General features: G+C 55.2%; 4 protein-coding genes across 4 annotated transcripts; 1 reads left to right on the plus strand and 3 right to left on the minus strand.

Annotated features, from left to right (window-relative positions):
• Positions 1 to 951: 951 nt before the first annotated feature.
• PG986_004775 (uncharacterized protein) lies at positions 952 to 2,127 on the minus strand (the record flags this gene model as incomplete). Its single annotated transcript, XM_066840997.1, has 4 exons — positions 952 to 1,212; positions 1,277 to 1,354; positions 1,428 to 1,779; positions 2,048 to 2,127. 4 exons carry the CDS (start codon positions 2,125 to 2,127, stop codon positions 952 to 954), a joined length of 771 nt encoding a protein of 256 aa, XP_066703624.1.
• A 2,832-nt stretch (positions 2,128 to 4,959) lies between these two features.
• Positions 4,960 to 6,182, minus strand: PG986_004776 (archaeal flagellin N-terminal-like domain-containing protein; the record flags this gene model as incomplete). Its single annotated transcript, XM_066840998.1, has 4 exons — positions 4,960 to 5,297; positions 5,367 to 5,522; positions 5,586 to 6,108; positions 6,159 to 6,182. The coding sequence occupies 4 exons, from the start codon at positions 6,180 to 6,182 to the stop codon at positions 4,960 to 4,962; spliced, it is 1,041 nt and encodes a 346-aa protein (XP_066703625.1).
• A 1,972-nt stretch (positions 6,183 to 8,154) lies between these two features.
• Positions 8,155 to 9,363, plus strand: PG986_004777 (uncharacterized protein; the record flags this gene model as incomplete). Its single annotated transcript, XM_066840999.1, has 4 exons — positions 8,155 to 8,187; positions 8,316 to 8,919; positions 8,985 to 9,137; positions 9,221 to 9,363. The coding sequence occupies 4 exons, from the start codon at positions 8,155 to 8,157 to the stop codon at positions 9,361 to 9,363; spliced, it is 933 nt and encodes a 310-aa protein (XP_066703626.1).
• Positions 9,364 to 12,792: 3,429 nt separating this feature from the next.
• On the minus strand, positions 12,793 to 14,156 carry PG986_004778 (uncharacterized protein; the record flags this gene model as incomplete). Its single annotated transcript, XM_066841000.1, has 5 exons — positions 12,793 to 12,867; positions 12,996 to 13,229; positions 13,320 to 13,491; positions 13,597 to 13,895; positions 14,052 to 14,156. 5 exons carry the CDS (start codon positions 14,154 to 14,156, stop codon positions 12,793 to 12,795), a joined length of 885 nt encoding a protein of 294 aa, XP_066703627.1.
• Between the last annotated feature and the right edge of the window lie 141 nt (positions 14,157 to 14,297).

The following is a 14,297-nucleotide window of genomic DNA, read 5'->3' on the forward strand; positions in this document are numbered from 1 at the left end:
AGTGGAAGCGAAGGTTTCTAGCACAGCTGCTGCATCTCAAAAAAGTGTTTGTTTCATAAGCCGACCCAATGCCGGAATTATTGGCCACTTACCGGCCGGAGCTTTTTTTCTTCATTACCGGCTCACGGTCTCGTCACCCACGGTGTACCAGAACCACCGTCATGGTAGGGCAGCATACGCACAATCAAGGATACCTTGGTCAGGTGATCCTGGTCGTATAGTCCTACCCGCCGATCCGACCTTGTCCAATCACTTCCGATCTTGTCGACCTCACGTCCTCCTCGACGCCTTCCGAGACCACCGCCACCGCCAGCACCACCGCCCCCGATGAAACCCCCACCCGGCACTTGCGATGTCTCAGCCCGGGCTATCTCCCTATTCTCCGGGGTAGGTCATGAGAGCCTGACTCACCGCTCATCCAACTATGGTGCATCGTAATCAATCATCCCCACATCCCATACTCTGACCTACAGACGTGAAATTGGGGATCAAAGATCATACAGCTCCAGCATCTACCCGTAGCTAAGGCAATCCAGTCACAAGCAAAGGTCTCAGGCTGCTTGGTCAGACAAGAGGAAGATGGCATCTCTTGCCGTACCTAGTGGTAAGGTGCCTCAGGGCCCTTCTGATCTAGACGTATCCTAGAGAACCACCCGGTCGGGACTGCCCGATCCTTTGGACCGTCTCGTAAGTCGCTGGCCTTGTTACCACCGTGGTTGCCAGTAGAACCGAACTGTAGTCTCACAACGACTGATTACAGCCCCAGGCCCAGACTCGGCCGTTCGCCATCGCACCCATGTCTTGCAACCTGGACCGAAATGTGAGACACGCAAGTATGGGGAGTCATCTATCATTAATCGCATTAACTCTCTACCAGACCTAACCGCGTATCGCATAATCATGACCATTGAATCATTGCCCCAGCGTCGCCGTCATATGCCACTTCCCACTCTACTGCGCCCGCTGAAAGTACCGCGTGCACATGTAAGACCACTGCGCCGTCCCCGTCGCGATCCGCTGGCAGCACTGCACGTACCGCCGCATGTTCTCGTTGACCTGCTCGTCCGCGGTCCAGGGTAGGCGCCCCACCGCCGCGTCGCAGGACCGGTAGTGGCTTTGGATCAGCTGCTTGACTTTCGCGACCGCGGCGTGGATCGAGATGCCCTCGGCGTTGCCGGAGAGGAGGCAGAGGTTCTCGAGTTGGCCTTCGCGCTGTGGTGTGGTGTGTTTGTTAGCTATCAAATCCAGCTATTGTAAGTCCTGTGGGGATACTTACGAACTCCTTCTTCAAGCTGAGAATCTCATTCACCAGTACACACAGCTTAGCGCAATCCAACACAACACGCTCCATGGCCTTCATGGTGCACGATATTCTCCGGCAACCCAAAGTCCATCGCATACTCAACCTGCGTCATCGAGGGCCGTACCCCAATATCGTCGCACCTCAGCTTAAGGTGATACCACGGATCCGGCAGCCGGTCGTCGTGCCTGACGGACTGCTGCCGCGCCACGCCCTCGACGTACTCGTGCAGCTGGCGGCGCATCCGCTCAATGGTCACGGGGCCCATCTCGGGCCGCGTCGCGGCCAGGATATCGTACAGCATCTCGACGGTCCCTGGGGGCCCAGCAGGCGCCGTGAAGTTGGCGCGTTTGGGGTTCGGGTGCAGGCACGCGTCGATACACTGGAGGGTTTGGTCGCAGATGCGGCGCGTCCCGGCGTCGTCGTGCATCATCAGGCCACCGCCGGGGTCGTTCGTTCTCATCGTCAAACATGAAGATCTGCCGGTTCGTATTAGTTCATGCCACCGTGATGATTCGCCACGAGAGCTAAGGGATGGCTCTGCTTACCTGGTAGTTGTATTTCGTCAGCGTAATCGGCTTCTCTACGGAGCAATCCGCGTAGAAAACACTAGAGATGATGACATAGTCTCCCTTCTGCCGCTGCGCTCTTTTCTTCTTTTCTGGGTGTCAGCCACCGCTATGACTAGAGAAGGGATGTAGAACCATAGAACCATTATCCATGGCATTTCATCATTTCTTAACTCACGTCTTTAGCCACTCATCGATGACCAAATTGACCTCGTCCAGTATCTTCTGAGGGTGGATCTTCTTGAACCAGGCCGGCATAAGGGCTCATCAGGTTCTCGACATGGATAGTTTCGCCCGTGCACCTCCGTACAAGCCTCTGGCGTTCATCTTGTTGCGGAGCAGGCTTGGGACTGACAGCAAAAGCGGGGAAGCGTAACGTTGATAGCTTGCCAGCTCTTCTAGAAAACGGGGACTTGAAGTTGAGTGAAAGGGGAGAGGCTGTCAGGACAGCGGCGGCTGTGCTCGAACCAGTAGCCATGTTCTTGTTCGTCGTATGTGATAAATAGTAGTTGTTTTGCAAAGTTACAGATGGATGGCAGAGGAAGAGACGGGACTCAGCAGTACCCAGGGAACATCGGGGTTATAACATCGACAGCAAGTGGAGGCCTGGGACGTGAGAGGCAGCGTGTGGGCAAATTTTCTTCGCTTTCGTAGACGATGCCTCAACATTATTGGTATAGAGGGTCTGTCTCTCACAAGGTCAGCTACTCGGCGACGGGGACGGAGTCTACCGAGCGACGACTTGACATTGGCAACTTCCCAGTCGGGAGATAGCCATGGTATCTCGTGACCGATGAAGTCTCATGGCCATTGCTCGCCCCTATTCCCTGCATACACGTGTTCCACATGGCCGAGAGTCGATCACTGGGGTCTCTATCCCAGTTCTCGTCGGACGTTTTCCTCCAGTTGACGGCTGCATAGGCGCAAACCTTAACTTGATGGCTGGGGACAAGCAGATGTACGCATCACAGGGAAGTTTCTAAGCCATGTTATCAAAGTTTTGGCATCCGGTCGATGTAACTTACAGAGTTTCTGGACAGGCCAACTCACATAACTGCACCCAAAGGTCCCGGCAGCCTGACTCACGAATGATTAAAGCGCTGATCAAGCTGAATCGCAGCTGGGCAAAATATGACTCGCTCTGCTGGCCCAGCTCGACAATCGTCCGATGTTGTGTGCTGGAACGCGGATGAAGCTAATGGCATAAACTACGTGGTACTTCGAGCAAACACAAATCTTGTTTTAACCTTGGTCCAACTCGGGGCAGGTTCAAAGCGGAGACTCGCGCAATATCGTTTCTCGCCGCCGCTCCGGTGGTGACAGCCGGGGGGCAGGTAAGGAGAGGCCAGTCGATCCCCGGCCACTTACCCGCTTTTGCGCAATGATTTCCGCGAAAACCGAACGTCAATTAGCTGGTGGCGGGAAGAAAACACGCTTTTTCCCTTGCTCTATTCAGGGTCTACAAGGTTTACCCACAACGGGTCGGGGCCGGGGCCGGGGTCGGGGCATGGGCCAAGACTCCACCCCCTGAAACCCCTGGCCCCTGAACCATGATTCCCGCTCTAGCTGGGTTGATAGCTCCACGAATTCGGATTGCGATAGCCGACCAGTGCCGGTATGTTGCCCAAGACTGGAGGGACCGTTTGGATAACCAAGCAGTAGCCGCGTAACGCGTGATCCCCTTGCTGGCGACAACTGCCGCCTTTGGTATAAATGTATCTTCCGTAATAATAATCGATTGGACTGTTTGTCAAAGCAGCCATCAAATCCAGTAGGATAGACGTTTTGTATAGTAGGGTAAACTTGTGGTAAATATATCACGGCACTAAATATTCCCCGATCCGTACAAGACGGCGTGACAGGTCCACGATGGTATTGAGTAGAGCCGGAACATTGCTTTTCCAGGGCTTGCGGCTGTTTGGTTGGCGAACAAGGAACGAAACAGCAAAGGAGCTGAGGCTGTCGATTGGCGCCTGGCAGTGACACGCTGGGCAGATGTCGACATCGTGCCAATTGTGGGGCCGAAGAAGCTCTACATCCTCGATGCATAGCATGACTCCATCGTCGAAAGTATCTGGTATCCTCAATGTTAGAATGATAGGCCGGGATGGTAGGCCAGCCAGGGACGGGCACTTACGGTTGACTTTTCTCCATTGTAGAACCACCCGAACATCTGGAGTGGATGCCTCAGGGTCTTCCGATTCCACACTGTCGTCTGACAGAGCTTCCCAATCACTGGATGTTTCGACGTCTTCGGTGGCCGAGATTGGATCAAAACACTGCCCAAGCACTGCTTCCTTGAGGATTGCGCGGAAGATCTCCGGCGGCAGATCTAAGAGACCTGTGCCAGGCATCGTGACGGATGTCAGTGGTGGCGGTGGTGATCAGATTGGCTTGTGACTTGTCAAAATACTGGACGAGAAGGCCGAGCTGAAAGTCTGATGTTGGAGGAAGTGCGTGCAAACAGGATCAGTGCAGGGCAGAAGTTGGGTGTTAGGAATTTCGCAAGCCCGCCAGGAGTTTTGGCGCAGTTGCCTTCTGAAAATTGGACGTTGAGTTCTTGAAATGCTCAAATGAGGAAAGAGCGGCCTTGCACGCGTGCTGGTCATTCATCGAGGCTGGGTCAGCAGTTTGTGCCGTTCAATGGCCAAGGCAACAAGCGTAGTGGTGTCAAAAATGGATGCACAGGAGTTGGCACATCAAATTAGGTAGGTACCTAGCTAGAAATTGAAGATGGGTCGCTGAGTTGGTTTAGTTGTGCCCATCTGGTGTTGTTCGCAGAGGTGTTGAAACAGTAGGTAGCCAAGTAGCAGCTGCCTCTGTCGACACCAGGCCCACCCTTCTCGAGTAGCTTCTATCATCAGCAACACAGGTCCTTTGTCCTTCTCTCCCCTCAGGCGAAGCGGCTTACAGTATAGTAATACACCATGAACTATTCGAGAATCAATTGGCCTTTCCTCATTTTCTTTTTCCTTTTTGGAAGTGCTCCGCCATTCCCATGGTAGAAGATACCCGACCAGGCACTGAATAATATCATAAAACGTAAATCCTAAACCCATATACAAAGAAAAGGCGATTACCCAACCCCCATCAAACCATATCCCCTTCGCGTTTCGCGTACGTCACGCTCACCCGGTGCGACTTGTAGATGACGTCGGACCGGTGCTCGAGACTGTTGAGCTCGACGTCGCTGCCCGTGTCCTCGCCCAGCCCCGTGTCCCCGCTGACGACGGCGGGGCCCGTCCGGTGGCCGCTGACGAGGTAAGGGTCCCTGCCGGACGACAGCTTGATGTGGCTGTTGCCCGTGCGGCTCGTCGCGGTGCGTTTGGCAGAGCTGCTCATGGAGGCGCCGTGGTGCACCAGGGATTTCAGGGATGGCAGGCATACCACCACAACGGCCGCTACTAGTTCGGCCATGGACAGGACATCTGTAGATAGGAATCAGCTCTGGGAGGTCTTGGTTGGGGGTGGATCTTGGAAAGGAGTATGTGACTTACAAACGTTGGTCCAAGCGTGCGTGACTTGCATTGTGACAAACCGCCCGATGCTCGTGCCGAGCGTAATGATCCCCGAAGAGAAGGTCGCTGTCAGACCGGCCATGTACCACTTGTTGACCTGGAGGCCGGGCAACAGGGGAAAGGGGATTGAGAAAACTGTGTGTTGGTATATTAGCATTCCATATAGATCAATGATGGGGGCCAGATCATGGTTCATACTCATGATATCCGAAATGAGGTTCAGCGTCCAGTCGATCCGCGTTACCGTCATGGAGTTGAACGTGGTACAATTGCCGTCGATGATCCAATTGACCGAGACGTCGGCGCCGCACCAGAACGTATCAACAAACACAGTCGTGAGGAAAAAGCAGACGGTCAGGCCCGTCGTGAAGTAGAGCATCTTGCGCAGGTTGGGCATCGTGGGCGGGACCAGCCGGTAATAGAACGAAATGAGCGCCAGCTTGGGCAGGTACACCCCGGAGTCGTAAAAGTAGTTGCCCGCGAACGAGACCTTCAACAGCGAGATCTGGTCGGCCATGGGCGTGCGCGGGTCCAAGTCGTCCTCCATTCCGCCCAGGTTGTACGCCATGACGTCGGTCGCGAGCAGCGCGATCAGGTCGCACGCGGACGCGACGATGAACCAGTCGCTGACGGTCAGCGCCGTCCGCTGCAGGCCGAGCCGCAGGAAGAGGCGCATCGAGACGAAGACCATGGCCACGGCCATGAGCGTGGACTCGACGGGCTATTGTTTGCGTCAATGGCACCCAACGTTAGCCTTTGTCCAGATCGCACCAGTCCATTGTGGGAAGCGAGCATTGTCGATCCGATCACACAAGACCGGAGATCGGATCTGGCGGACAAGAAAGGGCAAACAACAAGAGAGGAATACAACTTACCACGACGGCCGTCTGGTGGATCCCACCACCATCAGACATAGTATTACCAAGACAAACGACAATATATATAATTGGAAGGAGCGTCGTATATTTGGGTCGTCGTTCGACGACGAGGCGCAAAGGAGAGGCTTAAGTTCAACTATCACCACCACATCCACATCTCAGGCAGATGCTCCGCAAATTGGGAAAATGCCAATGCAAAGCGTCGCAAGGGCATGGGGCCTCCAGGACTTCTAATATGCCCAATGCAAACGGCCGATCATGGGTCCTGTCGTCATTCTCTTTGTCCATTCCTTGCTCCGAAAAGAAAACCCCAACGCTTTTACAAAGAGCGAGTCAGAGCTGTCAGAGGACGTGTTACGCGAGAAGGAATATGGGCGTGCCCACAGCGGCATGGCAAGCGAGAGAGACAGAGGGTCACCATCGCTCTTCTTTACTACATGTATGTACTTCATCCCCCTCGGGCCGTCCAGGGGGTGCCTGGCAGAGACGGGCAGAGACGGGAAGAGAGAGGTGTGTGAGGACCAGAGAGGCGACCTGTGAGAGGCTGTGGTCCTCATCTCTCGTAATATGCATGAATTTCTCCTATATGCAGGTGTCAAGCGAACCGTTACACTCTTCCCGCTTCGAGACGCAGCCTCTTCCCTTTTCTTATCCCGTCCCCTACAACGAGGGCCGGTGTGTCACAGGAAGCGAACAGGGATGGCGGAGGGCCTTGGCGAGAAAAGAAAGAAGAAGGCAGGTGCTGTGGGCGATGGTGGTGTGGCGTGATTGATTGGTTCGATTCGATTCAATCGTGTTTCGCCCGGGGCCCTCCCGTCTTACTATGGGGGTGGATGGGATGGTGGGATGATGGGGGAAGGGGAAGAAGAAACGGCTCGCGGAATAGGCCAACCCGCCGGTCCGGCGGCCTACTGGGGGCCTTAGGGTGGGTGCTGGTGCTGGGGGACGGTACAAATGAGTGGGCGATGGATCTGTCTGCGGTTTGGGTTAGCAGTATGCGCAGAGCGACATATTTTGGACTCGAGTCTCGAAGTAAACCAGGGGTAAAGAACAAGACGACGAAAACTACACTGCAACTATAGAATTCAAGCATGGCTGGGGGTTTCGATGATACTTCGGAAGCTCGGTTGCTGGCATGGTGCGGTTGCAATTGCGCACTCTTTGGGCGTTGACAGTTGATGCTAATGGATGCCAATTGATGCTCCTGGGCTGGCCCGCTGCCCGTTGCGCTAATTTGTTTGGTTCATCGCATCTGACTGAAAGAGAGGGTCGCATCCACAGGGGACGGCACAGGGACCAGCACAGGGCACCCAGGCCCTGGTCAGAGAAGCTGAGAAGCTGGCCCTGGCTCCATGGCACGCTGCCGGTTCCAGAACTGGCCAGCCAGCCTGTCTGCATCTGCCAGCCTGGAACCAACACACCATCTCGACTCTGCCATTCGCATCAATGTTCTGGCCTGCCTCTCTCGTCTGCCTGTGCCTCGCTGCTGCACCGTCCCATTGGCCCCGGATAAATTGCTCTATCTGCCCTGTCCTCCCTGTATCCGGCACGTACGCCCCACATTTTATCGGGCAATGTCGTCTGAGAGCACACATTCCCCCGTCGGCCTTGGCAATGGGGGAAAAGTCATTCCTGGGATGGTGTGCAAGTCCAAGCCTTTTCGGCAGGCTCTCGAGGGCCGTCCATACCAGGGCTGTCGATCCCGTCTTTTTACTTTATATTGATCTCGACCAACACTTTGTCCCCTTCGGTTAAAGTGCCATGTTGGTTTCCATGACCCTTCTCTGTTGCACAGCGGTATCCTCTTCCCTCCCTTGCTGCAGCTGCCGTCGGATCTCACTATCGTTTATTTTGCGCGTAAGAACTGGCTCTTAGTCCCGTTGATCTCAATGGCGCACTTCATTGACGGCAAGGATGTCATGGTAAGCAATCACGCTGCAGCTCTGACACTCCCGTGAAGCCCCTCCGTTCTGCAGTGACGGCTCTCGCTGTCACTGCTTTTGGCATGCACGCTTGGACTTGGACTGACATCATGATATCGTCGTTCTAGATATCAGAATGGATTCTCTTGACGGTCGCTCTGGTCTTCGTCGCATTGCGCATCTACACGCGCCTGTTGCGCCTCCGCCAGCGACTCGACTGGTCCGACTACCTGCTCCTGGCTTCGGCCGGGATCGCGCTCGGACTGATCATCTGTGACACCCTGACCTACCAGATGGGCGTGCTGGACGAGTACGAAACCTCTGAGAGGCTGTCCAAGGTAAGTTATCCCCAACGACGATCCCAATCCCAACACCATGACGGGACCAACTGCCGGATCATGAGCGGTGCTTTGGCTAACCAACACTCTGCTCAGATCTCCTTCGCGTCCAACTACTTCTACGACTTTGGTATGGGCTTCCCTAAGCTCAGCATGCTGGCGTTCTATTGGTCCTTCTTCCGAAGCAGCATCAGCCCAGGCATGCGCAAGACCCTCTACGGCATCACTCTGTTTGTATGCGTCTGCTATCTCACCATCCTCTTTGACGACACCTTCTTCTGTGGCAAGAACGTGTCCGTGCAGTGGTCGCAGGAGGAGGGCGCTTGCAGCGTCTTTTACGCGCCCGAGCCCTTCATCCTCAACTTCACGCTCAATCTGACCTGCTACCTCGTCGGTAAGTCTACATCCACAGATCAACGTTGCCCCAATACAGAGAAACTTTAACTGACGGTACCCCAGTCTACGCCATCCCTCTCATCCTGTTGATCCAGGGTGTCCTGGCGTCATCCACGGGTCTCGCCGTCACCTTCGTCTTCGGTACTCTGACCGTCTTCACCACCGTCGTCCGCTTTGCGTGCCTCAAGATCGGCACCGGCCAGGAGAACCTCGTCTGTAAGTCTAATACATCACCCATGAGTACTGGCGGGGCAGTACTATGCCCGAGTGTGACTTATTGGCTAATCATGATACCGCAGACCCCCTCAGCATGCTCGAGATGGCACTCGCCATCACCGTCGTGTCCCTCCCGGGTCTCAAGCCCCTTCTCGACCGCCATACTAGAAGAGGTTCGGATGTCGACGAGGAGACTGTGCATGTCAACCACGACCAGAAGGTCTAGTTGGACTAGACGATGGAAAAAAATGTCCCTACGGATTTACTGTTTCTAGGAAGAGATTGATTGACGTCGTTGACGATGTCGATAATGTTTCCGTGGTGCTCACGGAAAATTCTACGTACTGCTGTAGATCGAAAGGCTCTCGTACATATTCCACATCAAACTTTGCTTACATAGAAATTGGATAATATAACTCTGCCGTACACAGCATCCTCTTGACTCTACTGCAAGAAACGAGAAGGTCGAGAAACTCCAACGACCGCGAATAAGAGTGTGGCGCGACTTCCGGCGGCGATGAGGCAAACCCCATCTCAAATTACTTTTGGCATAGCTTGCATGACATGTGAAGTCACTCGGGCCGACTTTTGGATAGGGTCGCTCGAATCAGGAACGCACACGAGCACCAAAAAGGGAGCACCCGAGCATCTGGGTCCGGATGAATGGCCAGAGTTCCCGGCGATCCACATCATCATCGTACGACTCTGGACCAAAAAGCAACGACCAGGATACGGTCTTACCCAGCTAGCCAGGTCCCCTGTCAGTCTCCTCTCCACCTACCTGCTCGGCCAGATTTCAATAGGCGATTCGACGTAAGGCTATTCGATATATAGCACCTTCCCCTCTCTTTCTCTCCCTCCTCCGACGATGCAACATTGCGACCGGACGGCTGAGCTGGGCATCCAATACCAGGCCAGCAGTCCAGAACCTCGTTTCCCACCTCGTTTCCCGGGCAATGCAGTAGCGGACCAAGACGGCATTGCTCCGTGTCGGCGCAGGGCGATGGACATTATGTGTGTGATCCTGCCACCTCGGGATCGAAATCGACTGGTCCGTCAAAGGGGATTGGCTTCCTGCCCGTATGCAGGCACTCGCACCATGTAGGCACATCCACTACCCAGATATACCTAGTTGAGTCGTCGATGGTTCCTCTGTGCCTCTGGTATTCTAAATAAAACAAATTTCCACTGGTTTCCGATCTCTTGATCAGGTGTAACATCGACCCATACCTTTTGGGGACCCAACAGGGGTGGCACTGTGCAGTCCAAACGGTTGCGTAACATTTTCGCTTTTCTCCTCCAATGAGCAGGTCTCGAACCCCAACGAGTCGCAATGCAAGGAACCCGACGTTGCGACACGCCATCGCAAGGCTTTTCCCAGTCCAATGGATGGCCATCGCTACGAATACCACGAAAAGGCAAGCCTGCCTGCCAGCCGTTCTTTCGGGTGGGCTTTTCCCTGCTCTCTATACGCCAGCTTTTATTATCGTTGCGCCGCAATTTCGGGGCCAGGGCTTGCAAGCCGTTATGCATTTTGGGACTTTTGCTTTCTGCGCCGATGATGTTTCGAAATCCGTTCCGCGCCACGAGGCTGTATTTGCTTTTTCCTCCAACGGTCCCGAGGTAAAAAGGAAGGAAGTGGGCAATTGTGTTATGCAGACGTGACTTGCATGTGTTCACCACCATACACCCCTTATAACCAAAACATCGGGTCGCACGAGGTGAAACATCGCATTGGAGCACCCCGGAGTGGTGCCAAGTGCATGTAGAGCCAGATCTCATGCTCTACCCAGTCTTTGCTCCGGCCACTCACTCACAGCTCGGAGATACGGAGGAGTAGTGTCGCATCTGCCGTAAAAAGATTAGATGACAGACAGGAAGCCGCCTACTATATTGCTTTCCCCAGCTGCATGGAAAGCTCACACCACTGTTGCAACGCTGCCGGCGACCGCACATGCTAAATGACTCGCAAAGACTTCCACATTTGGCATATAGACGACATGTGGCGGGCAAGTCATATAGTCCTGGTTGGAATCCCCGTTCATCTCTTCGCCATTGTCGAGATAATCGTACGACACTTTCCGGTTACTTGATTGTGCGATCGTCTAGAGCCCAGACGGCAATGTGTCTTCCACTGCGAGTGAAGAGGTCACCGGAAACTTCGAATTCCGCTCAATGGAGGTGGCAGATGCGAGACAAGTTGCAACAGCGAGAGACACTATCATCAGCTGTACCTGGACGCGCAGCTACGTCTGGACGGACGCGAATCCTCATCCTTTTTCGACCAGGTCTCTTCAACTATGTGTGTATAGTCAGTCAGTCGCAAACCCTTGGGCCAAGCAGCTCTTGATGCTGGGAACCGCCCTCCTCAGCCAGTTCCGGATGAACTACTAGGATTCAGGAAAGCTCTAGGCCATGTCGATACTTGAAGTTAGTAGGTGAAAGAGCGCCCTGCTATATGACATTATCAACCACCCCCCCCCCGGTCCTTCCATGCCTTCGGCTTCAGGTCGCGTTGTCTCGAGCCCAAGACTTGTCGCGCTCACTAGCGCCTCCTTTTCGAGTTCTCAGCCCGAAGTGGACTCGTCACGACCTGACTATCCGCGGCAACTCAGTGTCTAGTGGCCTGTGAAAGCCAACAACCGCAGGCAACATCCGTGAAGCTGGACGGACTGGTACAAGGGGCGTATTAGGGCATTTCGGCCTCCCGTCTACCCAAGTAAGTCACTGGTGGCATTCCCGACGGGACCCGTCGAGACCAAAACGTTTTTTTCCGGCGCACCTGTCACCGAAGCTGATGCCGATGGAGCTGCCGCCCTAGCCGGAGTCCCAGGATCCAAACGGGCGCCCGAGGGCCCGTGCCTTCGCCCGGACGCGACGTCGTTGACGACACAGACGACGGCGGAGCACCTCCGATGGAGAAATCGCCGTTCCCTCTCAAATGAAACTACCATGTCAACATGGTCAATGAGCTTGGCGTGGGGTGTGGCCCCGTTTGGTGATCTTTCTTTGCCAATGACATGATTCCGTTGCATTACGTTGGTCGGGTCGGGTCTCTTGTGATCTTCCAATACGTACCCAAGCAATGTATTGTTCTCGAGTCACAGCAAATGAAATGACGAAGAAATCTCGCAGTGTTTTCTTTCTTATTGCCTCTAAGTAAGGGGGGTGAGCAAGCGTCGAACCCGTTTCTTATCCAGTAAAACTAGCCCGTCGTTAGACTGGGCTGTTAGCCCTATTAGGAAGCAAAGACACTATGGTATTAAGATTACGACAGGTCTAGGCCGCCCGGAGCGGCAGGACCGTCGCCCCAGCTGCGAGGAACGCGCCGGCTATTTCCGCCCATATTCATTTATCCAGAATGAGCTACTCGCCTCCCCTATGCTGGTCGGGCTGGTCTGATCCGGCCTAGGGAGCGATCCTGTACCCCCCCTTTATCTTGCACGACTCCCGCTTCGCCAACGAGAATCGCCGCGTGGGACGCACCGGCCGCGGGCGCCAATGACCCGGCAGCCGACAACAAGTTGCACTGCCCCAAGAGCGCGAAGTCGTTCACGGCGGTGCACCCGGGGACTATGTTGCAGAGGGAGAGGCACGACGCGAAGGAGGTGACAGGCATGGGCATCGGTAAGGCGCTCTGGAAACTCTGCCAGCTCTAGTTGTAGAAGAGTGAGTACTGGTCGAAGCCCAAGGCGTACGGGTTCGGGAGCTGCTCGCACTCGTTGGGGGGCTGGCTATGACGGTCGTGGTGGCCTGTGGGAGTGACGGAGAGATTAGCCTGGTTCGGATGCCAAGCATCTTGGGGCAAGTCTATCGGGGGAGGCCATGCCGGAGGAATGGAGGGCCGGGTTAACTTACGACGACGGTAGCGGAGTCCAAGGCGGTCTTGTAGATGGTACTGGTGCTGACCACGGTCGTCGTGCCGAGGGCGGTGACCGGCTCCGTCTTCGTCACGGTCAAGGTCGCGCTCTCGGTGGCAGTCGCGTCGATGGTGGTCGTGGAGCGGGTCTCGGAGGTGGCGGTCGCGGTGTCCGTCTCGGTGTCCGTGACGGTGGCCGTGTCCGTGCCCATGGCCGTAGTAGCAACGGTGAACTAATACGCCGTCGCGTAAGTTCCTCGGCATTTCATGCATAGACGACGGAGAAGGGGGCTACACAAAGACAGATGGGAGAAAGTACTTACCAGGCTAGTCTGCGTGACGGCGGCGCCAGTCGATGTCACGGTCACGGTCTCGGACGCCTGCGTGAGGAGGCAAGAGCAGGCGCTGCTCAGCATGGAGGGCCCATTGCTCCGAACGGCGGTACTGAGCCAGTTGGCCGTGCCGCAATGGCCCCTCTTCTGCCGCTTCTTTATGCTGACTACAGGTGCGGCGACGGTGGTCGTTATCAGACTTTCGCAAAGCATTAGTCTCGGTGACCAAAGTCCGGCGAAGTCAGATATTGGGGAATGGAGCGCTTACTCGGTCTGAACACTGGTCGAGGTAGCGTCGGTGGTGGTCGTCGTGATTACCGACTCGACCGAGGTGAAGGTTGTGGCGGCCGTGGTAGTGAGCGTATCGGTACCGGTGAAGAGAACGGTAGAGGTGGCGACCACGGCCGTCGTGGGTACGACGACGGTGGTGTACACCACGGAGGTCACGATGGCGGTGACCTGGGCTGAGTCCGTCGCCGTGACGTAGGCCGTGGCGGGAGTGACCGTGGTCGTCTGGGCATAGACGGTGGTGGGCTCGAAGGGACTGTCGCCGTTACGGTCGTGGCGCTGGCTTGGATGAGCTTGCTGCAGTAGGAGCTCGCCTTGGCAGTATGCGCGTCCTCGTGAAAGAGGTCATATAGCGAGTCGCGCTCGCACTGCTGTACTGGCTGTGCAGATGTCAGCCGAGGTGGTCTTGCGCGACGGATCATCACGCAAACTTACCTGTGGTACTGGGGGCGAATTATTATTATTATTTTGTACTGGCTTTGCAAGCACGGCGTGGGTGAGGGCAGCCACGCCGCCAAGGAGGACCGCAGCCAACTGCATCTTGCCGGTTACAAATGAGCGTAGAGGAATCCAAAGACTCCAAATTGCAAAGGAACGAATGACTGAAGGAATGAATGGTAGCAGAAAAGAGTCCCAATGGCACTCAGCTGGCGAAGAGATGGTATTTACGTGTAAAGCTCC

The sequence above is a fragment of the Apiospora aurea genome (genome assembly GCF_038362705.1).
Source record: "Apiospora aurea strain CBS 24483 chromosome Unknown utg000003l_segment0_segment0, whole genome shotgun sequence".
In the NCBI taxonomy this organism is placed as follows: domain Eukaryota; kingdom Fungi; phylum Ascomycota; class Sordariomycetes; order Amphisphaeriales; family Apiosporaceae; genus Apiospora; species Apiospora aurea.